General features: G+C 43.3%; 1 protein-coding gene across 1 annotated transcript in view; it reads left to right on the forward strand.

Annotated features, from left to right (window-relative positions):
• The window catches only part of LOC144798109 (ETS translocation variant 3-like protein), a 60,404-nt gene that overhangs the window by 40,894 nt on the left and 5,333 nt on the right, over nucleotides 1-14,177 (forward strand). The window contains 2 exon segments of the mRNA XM_078668871.1: nucleotides 474-657; nucleotides 3,810-3,930. Of these exon segments, the coding sequence (XP_078524997.1) occupies nucleotides 474-657; nucleotides 3,810-3,930 (305 nt within the window).

The raw sequence follows: 14,177 nt of genomic DNA on the forward strand, positions 1-14,177 counted from the left end.
ATTGCTTTATTCCACAATTCAAACCCCTGTTCGGTATAGTGACTCAAAAATGTCAGAAAAGAAAATCAATTTGTGTTAAAAAAAAGAACATCACTCTACCCAATCCCTAACATTGTTGACGGTAAATGTGAATTATTGGGCAGTGAAGCCACAGCTATACCGAAATGCCACAGTTAACCTCTTAGATCAGACCCAGCAAGTTAGGAATCCCCAATATAGTCAAGAACCTTGGCATGAATCCAACCAGAGTTACCAGCACTCGACAAGCTGTCCATATATCTTCATGAAGTATCCCCCAGTGTGAGAATACCCCAGGTCCCCTTTTCAAACGGCAAGTTATGCATTGTAATTGCTAGACTTGTTGTATCTTGTATAGATGGCATTGGTGTGAGGATCACTTTATTTGAAGTAATATGTAGCATAGTATCAATAGAGTTAAAAGGAATGCAAATGTTGTCTCCTGTATCATGCAGGTATTACTACAACAAGAGGATACTTCACAAGACCAAGGGAAAGAGATTCACATACAAGTTCAACTTCAGCAAGCTCATCTTCCTCAACTACCCAGTCTGGGACTCAAGGCCAACCCCGCAGCCGCTGCTGATGGGAGCCGGAGTGTATCGCCCTTCCATTCTAACTGCGGGGATGCAGAGTCAGGTACGGCTAGAACCTGAGGCAACCAAACCATATCATCATGTTACCAGCATAAGCATTCATTTTATTTGCTAAATCCATTACTTTTTGAAATGATCAATAGAAGACCCTTTAACTTTTTGGGGGGAAATGTTTACATCCAGTTTCATAAAATAAAAAATAGTCTGCTTTCACTTGATGACACAGGATATATCATTGAGCATTTTCAGATACAGCATATGGTTTTATTATCTAGTCAATATCTAGTTACGCTCTCATATCACTACTTTCTCTGTTTCAGCAATGCGAATGCATCATGATCGCCACAACTTTTATCCCACTGTAAATACAGAAGTCACAATGCTTCCCAGTCAGCTCCATATTCAACCATTCTTGATTATATTTGTCACTTGCTAGTTTAAATCTTTAATTTCTTCTTTGACAACTTGTTATACAATCTCAGTACAATTTCAAAATCTTCAATAAAGGATTCATCAAATGTTTCCATTTGCACAGCATACATGTACTAACAATACAACACTATACAAAAAAACGTGTTGTGCTCACAGCTGCCAAAAAGAGGGTCCTGACGCTAGAAGCAGATGAGACCCTACCAGTAATCCTCAGTTAATAAAATAACCAGGTCTTTAATTGTTTCATAAACTGATATTCATTGGGAATCTAGCGCAGGTAGAGAGGAGCCTCATTCCAAGCCTTGGTGGTCAAGTTGGTGAAGGAACGGCTACCCCTCGTCTTGAGGCGGAACCTGGTTGCAAAAATCAGAAAGGGATCCCTAGCTCTAAGGTCACGAGGTGATACACAGGGACAAATCCTTCTACATAAATAGTTGGAGGCCTCCCTGTGGAGGGAACAAAAGCAATAACCAAGGCTTTAAAATTAATGTTTCTCAATCGGAAGCTAATGTAGTACTTTGACGTGTGCCATTACCAAACGGAGTCTAGAAACTTTTAAAATCACTCTGGCCACGTCATTTTGAAGAAAGGCATATGTTTAATAAGATAACTAGGAAGTCCCAAGAACAAAGCATTTGCATGATCAAGTCTGGAGGTGATTCCCACATGAACTATCATTTTCAGCGATTCAAGATGGACAATCTCTAAACGTCTTCTTCAGTATCCGAATCAAAGAAAAACACACCCCTGCAGTGATGTAGTTTAGGGGCAAAATGGGAGCCTGGCGTCAAAAATTACCCAAGATTTTTTGCAACTGCAGAGGTAGATGAACCGGTCCCTATACGGTCGGCCACCAGTCATTTGACCAACTGGGCTTCTTGGGGACAAAGAGAAGAATCTTGGTTAACAATGCAAGCAGTTTTTATGCATTTAATCGAACATCTCTAAAAGGTGGCACTTAAAAGTCAGCTGCGTCCAATAGAGTTATCACCCAGTGAGAAGATAAGCTGTGGATCATCCGCATAGTAGATAAACCAATAGTCCTCACAATGGTGGTCAAAGGTTCCATGACACATTAAATAATATAGGGCTCAGGGAAGACTCCTGTGAAACCCCACATTTAGGTACTTTAAAATAAGAAGAAGAAGGCTCCAACCTGACTAAATGTCCCCTTTCTGATAAAAATACTGCAAAATGCTGCCACATACCCTAAAGTGAGCTAGTCTGGACAGAAATCTTTTGATGAGAAGTACTATCGATCAACACTGACAGATCCAAGCGAATAAGGGTGGTGCTCTCCCCTGATCCAGGTACTTCCTAATAGATTTCGAGCACCAACGGAGCTGTTTCCATACTATATCTGGGGCTTAAACCAGATTGGGAAGGATGTAGTAACTCATGCTGTTCCAGAAATATATTCAGTTGCTGATGTCCCAGCTTCTCCGACACTTTAAATACAGCTGGTAGCAGCGAGCTCCGCCTAAAATTATCCAGCTCTGTGGGGACAGCCAAGGTGTTTTTTTCAATCAATGGGATGACCGTTGCCTGTTTCCACTCCTTAGGAACCACACCAGAGACAGTGAATCAGTAAAAATTGTATGTTAAATGGTGTTATTAATCTCCACTGCCAAAGTCAGAGCATTGGGCAGGCACTGGTCCATTGGAGAGCCAGAACAGCATTGAAGAATGGACTGCCTTTATTCTTACAAAGAGATTTCTTTAAAGTAAACAAAGGTACCACCATGAAAGACATTCTAGTGTCCCTATGCAACTGTGCAAAATGGGCCTGATTCACAAAGGTAAACTTACACATGAAGATTTAATCACATGTATATTTATTCTTGCACTTAGGTGTAAATCTACACAGGTTTTACTTTACTGTGCATATATTTTATTAATTTGCCAATATTGTTTAATTTTTTAAACAGTCGCGGATGCCTGTGGGTCTGCGGTCTATACGGAAAGAAACACTGTTTTGTAGAATTGGTAACCATATGTCTAGCATACAACGTCATTGTCAAGCCAGACTTATTGGGAACTGAAACAATGCAGGCACAGAAATATAGAGTACTAAGGGCAATTGGGCCACAAACATTAGACTGAACAAAACCAGAAAAGGCTGCTCAGGTTGGCTGATTTTTAAATGGAAGGAAGAAATTGCAGGATCACACGAAGCATGGAGCAGAAGGACCAGTGCTGGGAATAGGAACTGGGCCAATAAACTCAAAGAGCAGGGTGGGCGATGGGAACCACAGGGGCCCTGAAGTCTAGGAGCTTAAGAGCGTTGCAGTGGGGGCATAGGAACAAAACACTGGGGAGGCAGAGGGCAGCACAGCTTTGCAAGCAGAAAAAAGGTAAAAACCAAACCATCTGAGATTTGTAGATCTGTGAGTGTTCAATTAGCATTTCTATATTTTCAGAATGACCATCAAGTGCATTTATGGGTTCTGTAGTCTTGTAAATCATGACAAAATTCAGACTGGAGGGTTTATGAAAACACATAGATGCAAGCCGAAATTCAGAATTCATGCTGTTGCTAAATATCAAGTCATAGTTTATCCACAAAACATGTCTCTTATGGCCACCTGGGAGCCCCATGCCTGTAGAAGGCTTCACCCTAAGATCGTTGTACCTCAGATTATAAAGTTATTGGCCCAAAGGCAACAGTCTAGTTAAACATTACCAGGTGTCATGCTTCATTTGAAATTAAAATAAGATTTAGGGTTAGCATTAAAAAGCCCACTTCTTTGTATTTCTCATCAGGTCCTCCAAAACATGATTCTTGCTCGCCGGACGTTGGCAGACCAATTGGCTTTCCACAGAACCATGCAGGATCCACTGGCCTTTGACCACACCATCAACAAGAAAAGGAGCAGTGTTGAAAGTAAGCAGATCTTAATTTGATGAGGTATTTCCAGGGCTCAGCACAGGTACCTGAGATGCCTGCATTCATGATGACTGTGGAGTGGCCAGACAATTGAGTGTCTTGCAGCTATTAACTGCTTCATTTGCAGAAGCATGGCTAAGTGTGTAAGACATGGACACATTTTATTTACAGGACAACACTCTTATCACTATAAAGTGGCAGTGGCACTGGTAGCACATAAGGCTTCTTATAGCCCCCTTAAATGCCAAACTGGGAGAGCCTCAAGCTCAACTCCTATTAGGGGGGTAGGTTGATCCATGGAGGGGTCAGACTAGTGCTTTACTTTCATCTTGCTCCCAGCCGAACAGTTCAATGATGTAGGACCACCTGGTTGGTCTAACACTGGAATCTTTAGATTTAAATTTTGTGTCCAATTATGATTTTGGCGGTCACACTGCCAGCCTGCAGCAGTAAAGAGAACATCGGGAAGCCGGCAACATCCTTACCACAGCATTACGAGTTTTCTGTGGGGCTGGCGGTATGAGGGTGGTGGAGTACTGACTGCAGCATGCTTTGGCACCAGTAAAGAGTCATAAGCAGATGCCCGCCTTGAAGCAGTTCCTCCTATCAGTCAAGCGCACAGTTTACCTGCAACATGATGTGCAGGTGCAAAGGGCGTGAGGACCGACCTTATGTCTTTGGTAGACACATTCGCCCTAGAATTTATACTATAGAGGTGGCCCTACAACCAGAGGGAACAGGGCACTACTAAGCAGTAGAAGAAAAAGATGTTCCCTTTGTGTTCGAAGTTGCAACCACAATCACCCAAAGGTTCACTTAAAATGGTAATTCACCATACATTAGCTGTACCTATGGAATGAGACCTCCCACCAGGAACTGATATACCACCAAGTTAGAGATTAAACATCAGATGCTTTAATTGCACAAGAAAATACCATCATAAAACCATTATAATTTGCATCATTAAAACATTCAATAGTATGGAATTCATATACAACAAACTGTAAACAGTACAAAAACAATGTGTACAATAGTAAAAAGCCCTCCATCAGATTTAAAAAGCAGTATTTACAATATTAAAACAACCACAGTGTAAGACAAGATAGGGGACCACTGGTCCTAGCGGGGAGAACCATGCACAGTCTCAAAAAGTGCTGTTGCATAACCTGATCCAACTTTTTGCATCAAGTTCATATCTTGGTGAAATCACAACTCAATTCAACCCAGTGATTCCTCGTGGTCGGATTCAGAAATATTAGCGTGAACGCGTTTTGGTGGAAATAACAAAATAGATCCCACCTTCCTCAGAACAAAGAAATAAGGGATTATTACCTCCCTCCTTGGAGAGATAACAATGTGAATAATCTAGGAGAAGGAAAACACACAGAAATATACTTTTAGACATATGTCTACAAGGTAAGATATCGCATCTTGATTAGCACATCACAAAACTACTTAATATACCGTATCCCCACAGAAACATCCATCTGATAGTTAATCTCCTTTGGTTACTGTGATATACCCCTGAGGGTTCTAAAAACCTCTCAAAACCAGTTAATTGCTGATCTCATCCACAGTACCTCTACATTTATACAGTCAACAAGATCATTCACCCAGAATCATGGTTTTTCAAAAAAAGAGAAGTAGAGTACACAATAATGGTATTCACCACAAATGGTGATGTGTGTCTCAACTCTTTTAAAAGGATATATGACATATAATATTGTCTGATGTGGATAAAAATGATGATCTTTCACAATGGGACCGTCCAACCGAGTCGATCCTATTCTCTGTTCAGGAAGTGTGTCAGGGTTCTAAATTGCCCCCCTCTATGGGTTAAACCCTTTTTCACATGCCTTTGTATCTAAATGGTCTTACCTTAATGGCAGGTCAAGTCTCTCATAAAAGGGTGGACTCCATGTATAATGTTGTCGAAGAAATATATTTTCAGATGGCCAGGTTGTTGTGTCGGATATAAATGGCAAGGGAGTCATGTCGTTCTTATTTATCTATCCTCCTCCACAAACTGCAGTCTTCTTTAGTGGTAATGTTCCCAGACCTGGATATTGTCAGAACAGACCCCCAGACCAAGAAGGCAGGCCCATGTACAATTAGTTAATAAGTAAGGGGCCAAAGTGCATACATTCCTGAAGTATTCCTATTCTTGCATTTGTACAGTAACATGTGAAGTGGTGTGGCTCACTGGTTAGAGGCGGCAGACCCGTAAGCCGAGGACGGCCCGGGACCAGGGTTCGATTCCCGACGCGGCAGGGTCGTGGACCAGGGTCAGCGGGCTCGATAATTCTCGCCTCGGTGCCTACTCCAGTCAGGGACCACACTCGGCAACTCTGGGCATTAGCTTGCCTCATCTTCACAACGGCCCCCCAGACCGCCAGGGATGCCTGGTCGCACCTTAGAGATACCCATTAGGGACCATCTCTCAGGGTGAGCCAGGACGGGTTCCCCAGCGGTCGAAGCGCGGAGATACTCCTCCGGGAGTTGATTCTAGCACTATATAAACCCACAATTAAATTAAATTAAATAATAAAAGAATAATCATGGTTATACATAGGCCACATCTCTCTGAAATACCCATGTCTACACAGGGAACCCTTTCCGGTGCCTAGTTACTTCCAGTGTGTCTATATTCAAATATCAATGTTAAATATTCCACTGGGTATGGTTAGTCCCACATAAGAAGACCGCAGTTTGTGAAGAGGAGGATAGAAAACATGACTCCCTGGCCATTTATATCCGACACACCAACCTGGCAACCTGTAAGACCAATTAGATACAAAGGCCTGTGAGAAAGGGTTTAACCCATAGAGGGGGACAATTTAGAACCCTGACACACTCTATCATTTCAATATTTCTCTTCCTGAACAGAGAATAGGATTGACACGGTTGGGCGGTCCTATTGAATTCATCATCATGTTTATCCACATCAGACAATATGATATTTCATTTATCCTTTTAAAAGAGTTGGGACACATATCACCATTTGCGGTGAGTGTCATTATTGTGTATTTCTCTTTTTAGTTCTCGCCTAAGGCATTGCTTTAGCACTGCTTGTTGGTGAGATATTATGTAGGGGCTTTAAAAAACTTCACCCAAAGGCTTTTCTAGGCGGATTGCCTACAGTGCATGTGTGCGAGCGCGTGCACATTGCACACCATTTGTCAGGCTGTGAGCCTCTCTCCGCACTCATGCTGGTTTACACTTCAAAGGAATCCGCTCCCCCGCCCCCTCCGCGCAATGCCAGAGCTTGTTGTTTACAAGCAACACCCCAGCTGCTTTGCCGCACCCTCCCTTCCTGCTGGCATTCCCCCCTCCCTTCTCGCCCAGTCCTTGTTTCCTGTCACACACCCTTGCCTAGGCCAGACTGTTTGGTTTTTCCAAATGGCGAGTCTGTTACCTCGTGAAGCTCATGTTTTTGCGTGTTTTGGGCGAGGACATCACTTGACTGAAATGTATTAATCAATGGAGCCTGTTCTTTTTTTTGGTTACAGACGCTTTTATTTATTGCGCTTCATTAATTTAATAAGACTTTACTTGTGTTTGCTAGTTGCCGGTATTTTACCCTTTTTTCTAACTGGCTCCTTATTGTTCCTTTGTTGCAACAAATTTATTAGTAGACGCTCTTTGTACATCCTTCAACAGCGCTTCAAGGACACTTTATTCAAAAACTGTCCTTTCTCATTATTAAATGTACTTACTTCGAACAGTGCGGAGCACACTACGCATTGCAACCTATAGGTCTTTTATTTTACTATTTATGTTGATGCATAGAGTATACCGCAAGTGATGTGCATTTATTGATATAACAGCACTATGATATTAAATACCACAACTATTATGACATGCACAGTGATGTCTGAGCGCAAACACAGAAGCAGTATACTTTTTAATGCTGCACTGCACCCTCACACACTGCACCCTCACACACTCTGCACCCTCACGCACTCTGCACCCTCACACACTCTGCACCCTCACACATTCTGCACCCTCACACACACTGCATCCTCACACACAATTACACTCTACTGAATACAACATACACTCCACACAATACCACTCAGTGCCACATGATTATATGCTACATAAATACACTGCGCTCAACGCTACATACACTCCAATTACCACTCAGTGCCACATAATTACACACCACAAAATTACACTCTACTGAATGCAACACACACTCCACACAATAACACTCAGTGCCACATAATTATATGCTACATATTTACAATGCAACATACACTCCAAACAATACCACTCAGTGCCACACAATTACACTCTACTGAACACAACATACACTCCTCATAATACAAATCAGTGCCACATAATTATATGCTACATAATTACACTGCGCTCAACGCAACATACACTCCAGATACTACTCAGTGCCACATCATTACACGCCACATTATTACACTGCACTCAATGCGACATACACTCCAAATACCACTCAGTGCCACATAATTACACGCCACATAATTACACTGCACTCAATGCAACATACACTCTATATACCATTCAGTGCCACATAATGGCACGCCACATAATTACACTGCACTCAATGCAACATATACTCCAAATACCACTCAGTGCCACATAATTACCCGAAAACATAATTACACTGCACTCAATGAAACATACACTCCCAATACCACTCAGTGCCACATAATTACACTGCACTCAATGCAATATGCACTCCAAATATCACTCAGTGCCACATAGTTACATGCAACATAATTACACTGCACTCAATGCAAAATACACTCCAAACACCACTCAGTGCCACATAATTACACGCCACAGAATTACACTGCACTCAATGCAACATATACTCCAAATACCACTCAGTGCCACATAATTACCCGCCACATAATTACACTGCACTCAATGCAACATACACTCCAAATACCACTCAGTGCCACATAATTACACTGCACTCAATGCAATATGCACTCCAAATACCACTCAGTGCCACATAATTAAACGCCACATAATTACACTGCACTCAATGCAAAATACACCACCAGCTAATCCGCACCACCAAGAAATCAGCATTCAAGGATCGACTTGACAACAACGCACACAACAGCAAGGAACTCTTCAACATCGTCAAAGAACTCACCAATCCCAACGCCGGCAACAACGACATCACTCCCTCTCAAGACCTCTGCGACTCTCTAGCCTCGTTCTTCCACAGCAAGATCGCAGACATACACAACAGCTTCGGCGACCAGCCCACTCCCCTCACCACTGAACCAAAGCCCCCCACCACCACCCTCCGCACCTGGACCCCGATCAGCACCGAAGACACCATCCGCTTGATGAACTCCATCCACTCCGGGTCGCCAACTGACCCATGCCCCCATCACATCTTCAACAAGGCCGACTCCGTCATAGCACCCCAACTCCGGGACATCATCAATTGCTCCTTCAACACAGCTGCCTTCCCAGAAAGCTGGAAACATGCCGAGCTCAGCGCTCACCTGAAAAAACCTACAGCTGACCCCACCGAACTTAAGAACTACCGCCCCATCTCGCTCCTCCCGTTCCCCGCCAAAGTCATCGAGAAGACCGTCAACAGCCAACTCGCCGCCTTCCTTGAGTCTAACAGTTCCCTCGACCCCTCACAGTCCGACTTCCGAGCCAACCACAGCACCGAGACCGCCCTCATCGCAACCACAGACGACATCCGAACACTGCTCGGCAACGGGGAAACAGCGGCCCTCATCCTCCTGGACCTCTCCGCAGCGTTCGACGCTGTCTGCCACCGCACACTTGTACAACACCTCAGGGACGTTGGGATACGAGACAAAGCATTGGATTGGATCATCTCGTTCCTCGCCGGAAGAACACAGAGAGTCCGCCTCCCCCCTTTCAGTTCAGAGGCCACCGAAGTCATATGCGGCGTGCCGCAAGGATCATCGCTCAGCCCCACCCTCTTCAACGTCTACATGAGTCCCCTCGCATCCATCGCATGCCAACACAACCTCAACATCATCTCCTACGCAGACGACACCCAGCTGATCCTCTCCCTCACCAAAGACACAACCACCGCCAAATCCAACCTACACGAAGGGATGAAAGACGTTGCCGAATGGATGAAGAACAGTCGCCTAAAACTGAACTCTGACAAGACGGAAGTCCTCATCCCAGGATCATCCCCCTCTACCTGGGACGACTCATGGTGGCCCGCGGCCCTAGGCAACGCACCCAAACCAACGGACCATGCTCCCAACCTGGGTTTCATCCTAGACTCCTCCCTCTCAATGACCAGACAGGTCAACGCCGTCTCTTCATCATGTTTCAACATCCTGCGTATGCTCCGTAAGATCTTCCGATGGATCCCCACCGAAACAAGGAAGTCGGTCACCCAAGCACTCGTCACCAGCCGACTAGACTACGGAAACACCCTCTATGCCGGAACCATAGCCAAACTGCAGAAAAGTCTTCAACGCATTCAGAACGCCTCCGCTCGGCTCATCCTAGATATACCTCGCCACAACCACGTATCCGGTCACCTAAGAGACCTGCACTGGCTCCCTGTCAACAAAAGAATCACGTTCTGTCTCCTCACCCACGCACACAAAGCCCTCCACGACTTAGGACCCAAATACCTCAACACTCGCCTGACCTTCTACACCCCCACCCGCCAACTACGATCGTCCAACCAATCCTTCGCCGCAATTCCATGCATCTGAAGAGCCACCATGGGAGGAAGATCCTTCTCCTACTTAGCAGCCAAGACCTGGAACTCCCTGCCCACCCACCTCCGCCTTACACAGAACCACCTCTCCTTCAGAAAGCAACTCAAAACCTGGCTGTTCGATCAGTAGCGAACCCCTCTCCCTTAAGCGCCTTCAGACCCTCTGGGTGAGTAGCGCGCTATACAAATTTCTAACTTGAACTTGAACTATTACCACTCAGTGCCACATAATTAAACGCCACATAATTACACTGCACTCAATGCAAAATCCACTCCAAATACCACTCAGTGCCACATAATTACCCGCCACATAATTACACTGAACTCAATGCAACATACACTCCAAATACCACTCAGTGCCACATAATTACACTGCACTCAATGCAACATACACTCCAAATACCACTCATTGCCACATAATTACACGCCACATAATTACACTGCGCTCAACGCAACATACACTCCAAATACCACTTAGTGCCACATAGTTACCCGCCACATAATTACACTGCACTCAATGCAACATACACTCCAAATACAACTAAGTGCCACATAATTACACACTACATAATTACACTCTACTGAATGCAACACACACTCCACACAATACCACTCAGTGCCACATAGTTATATGCTACATAACTACACTGCACTCAATTCAACATCCACTCCAAACAATACCACTCAGTGCCACATAATTACACACCACTCACTTACACTCTACTGAATACAACATACACTTCACATAATACCGCTCAGTGCCACATAATTATATGCTACATAATTACACTGCGCTCAACGCAACATACACTCCAAATACAACTCAGTGCCACATAATTACACACCACATAATTACACTCTACTGAATGCAACACACACTCCACACAATACCACTCAGTGCCACATAATTATATGCTACATAATTACAATGCAACATACACTTTAAACAATTCCACTCAGTGCCACATAATTACACGCCACACAATTACACTGCACTCAATGCGACATACACTCCAAACAATACCACTCAGTGCCACATAATTACACGCCACACACTTACACTCTACTGAATACAACATACACTCGACATAATACCACTCAGTGCCACATAATTACATGCCACATAATTACACTGCACTCAATGCAACATGCACTCCAAATACCAATCAGTGCCACATAATTACACGCCACATAATTACACTGCACTCAATGCAACTTACACTCCAAATACCACTCAGTGCCACATAATTACACGCCACATAATTACACTGCACTCAACGCAACATACACTCCAAATACCACACAGTGCCACATAATTACAAGCCACATAATTACACTGCACTCAATGCAACATACTCTCCAAATACCACTCAATGCACATAATTGCACGCCACATAATTACACTGCACTCCATGCAACATACACTCCAAATACCACTCAGTACAACATAGTTACACACCAAATAATTACACTGCACTCAATGCAATATACACTCCAAAGACCACTCAGTGCCACATAAATACATGCCACATAATTAGACTGCACTCAAAGCAGCAACATACACTCCAAATACCACTCAGTACAACATAGTTACACACCAAATAATTACACTGCACTCAATGCAACATACACTCCAAAGACCACTCAGTGCCACATAAATACATGCCACATAATTACACTGCACTCAAAGCAACATACACTCCAAATACCACTCAGTACCACATAGTTACACGCCACATAATTACACTCCACGGAATGCAACTTACACTCCAAATACCACTCAGTGCCACATAATTATATGCTACATAATTACAATGCACTCAATGCAACATACACTCCAAACAATACCACTCAGTGCCACATAATTACACACCACACAATTACACTCTACTGAAAACAACATACACTCAACACATTACAACTCAGTGCCACATAATTATATGCCACATAATTACACTGCGCTCAACGCAACATACACTCAAAATACCACTCAGTGCCACATATTTACACGCCACGTAATTACACTGTACTCCATGCAACATACACTCCAAATACCACTGAGTCCCACATAGTTACACGCCACATAATTACACTGCACTCAACACAACATACACTCCAAATACCACACAGTGCCACATAATTACAAGCCACATAATTACACTGCACTCAATGCAACATACTCTCCAAATACCACTCAGTGCACATAATTACACGCCACATAATTACACTGCACTCCATGCAACATACACTCCAAATACCACTCAGTACAACATAGTTACACACCAAATAATTACACTGGACTCAATGCAACATACACTCCAAAGACCACTCAGTGCCACATAAATACATGCCACATAATTACACTGCACTCGATGCAACATACACTCCAAATACCACTCAGTACCACATAGTTACACGCCACATAATTACACTCCACGGAATGCAACTTACACTCCAAATACCACTCAGTGCCACATAATTGTATGCTACATAATTACAATGCACTCAATGCAACATACACTCCAAACAATACCACTCAGTGCCACATAATTACACGCCACACAATTACACTCTACTGAATACAACATACACTCAACACATTACAACTCAGTGCCACATAATTATATGCCACATAATTACACTGCGCTCAACGCAACATACACTCAAAATACCACTCAGTGCCACATATTTACACGCCACGTAATTACACTGTACTCCATGCAACATACACTCCAAATACCACTGAGTCCCACATAGTTACACGCCACATAATTACACTGCACTCAACACAACATACACTCCAAATACCACACAGTGCCACATAATTACAAGCCACATAATTACACTGCACTCAATGCAACATACTCTCCAAATACCACTCAGTGCACATAATTACACGCCACATAATTACACTGCACTCCATGCAACATACACTCCAAATACCACTCAGTACAACATAGTTACACACCAAATAATTACACTGGACTCAATGCAACATACACTCCAAAGACCACTCAGTGCCACATAAATACATGCCACATAATTACACTGCACTCAATGCAACATACACTCCAAATACCACTCAGTACCACATAGTTACACGCCACATAATTACACTCCACGGAATGCAACTTACACTCCAAATACCACTCAGTGCCACATAATTGTATGCTACATAATTACAATGCACTCAATGCAACATACACTCCAAACAATACCACTCAGTGCCACATAATTACACGCCACACAATTACACTCTACTGAATACAACATACACTCAACACATTACAACTCAGTGCCACATAATTATATGCCACATAATTACACTGCGCTCAACGCAACATACACTCAAAATACCACTCAGTGCCACATATTTACACGCCACGTAATTACACTGTACTCCATGCAACATACACTCCAAATACCACTGAGTCCCACATAGTTACGCACCACATAATTACACTGCACTCAATGCAACATACACTCCAAATACCACTCAGTGCCACATAAATACATGCCACAT

Source organism: Lissotriton helveticus, chromosome 12 (assembly GCF_964261635.1).
Source record: "Lissotriton helveticus chromosome 12, aLisHel1.1, whole genome shotgun sequence".
Classification (NCBI taxonomy): Eukaryota; Metazoa; Chordata; class Amphibia; order Caudata; family Salamandridae; genus Lissotriton; species Lissotriton helveticus.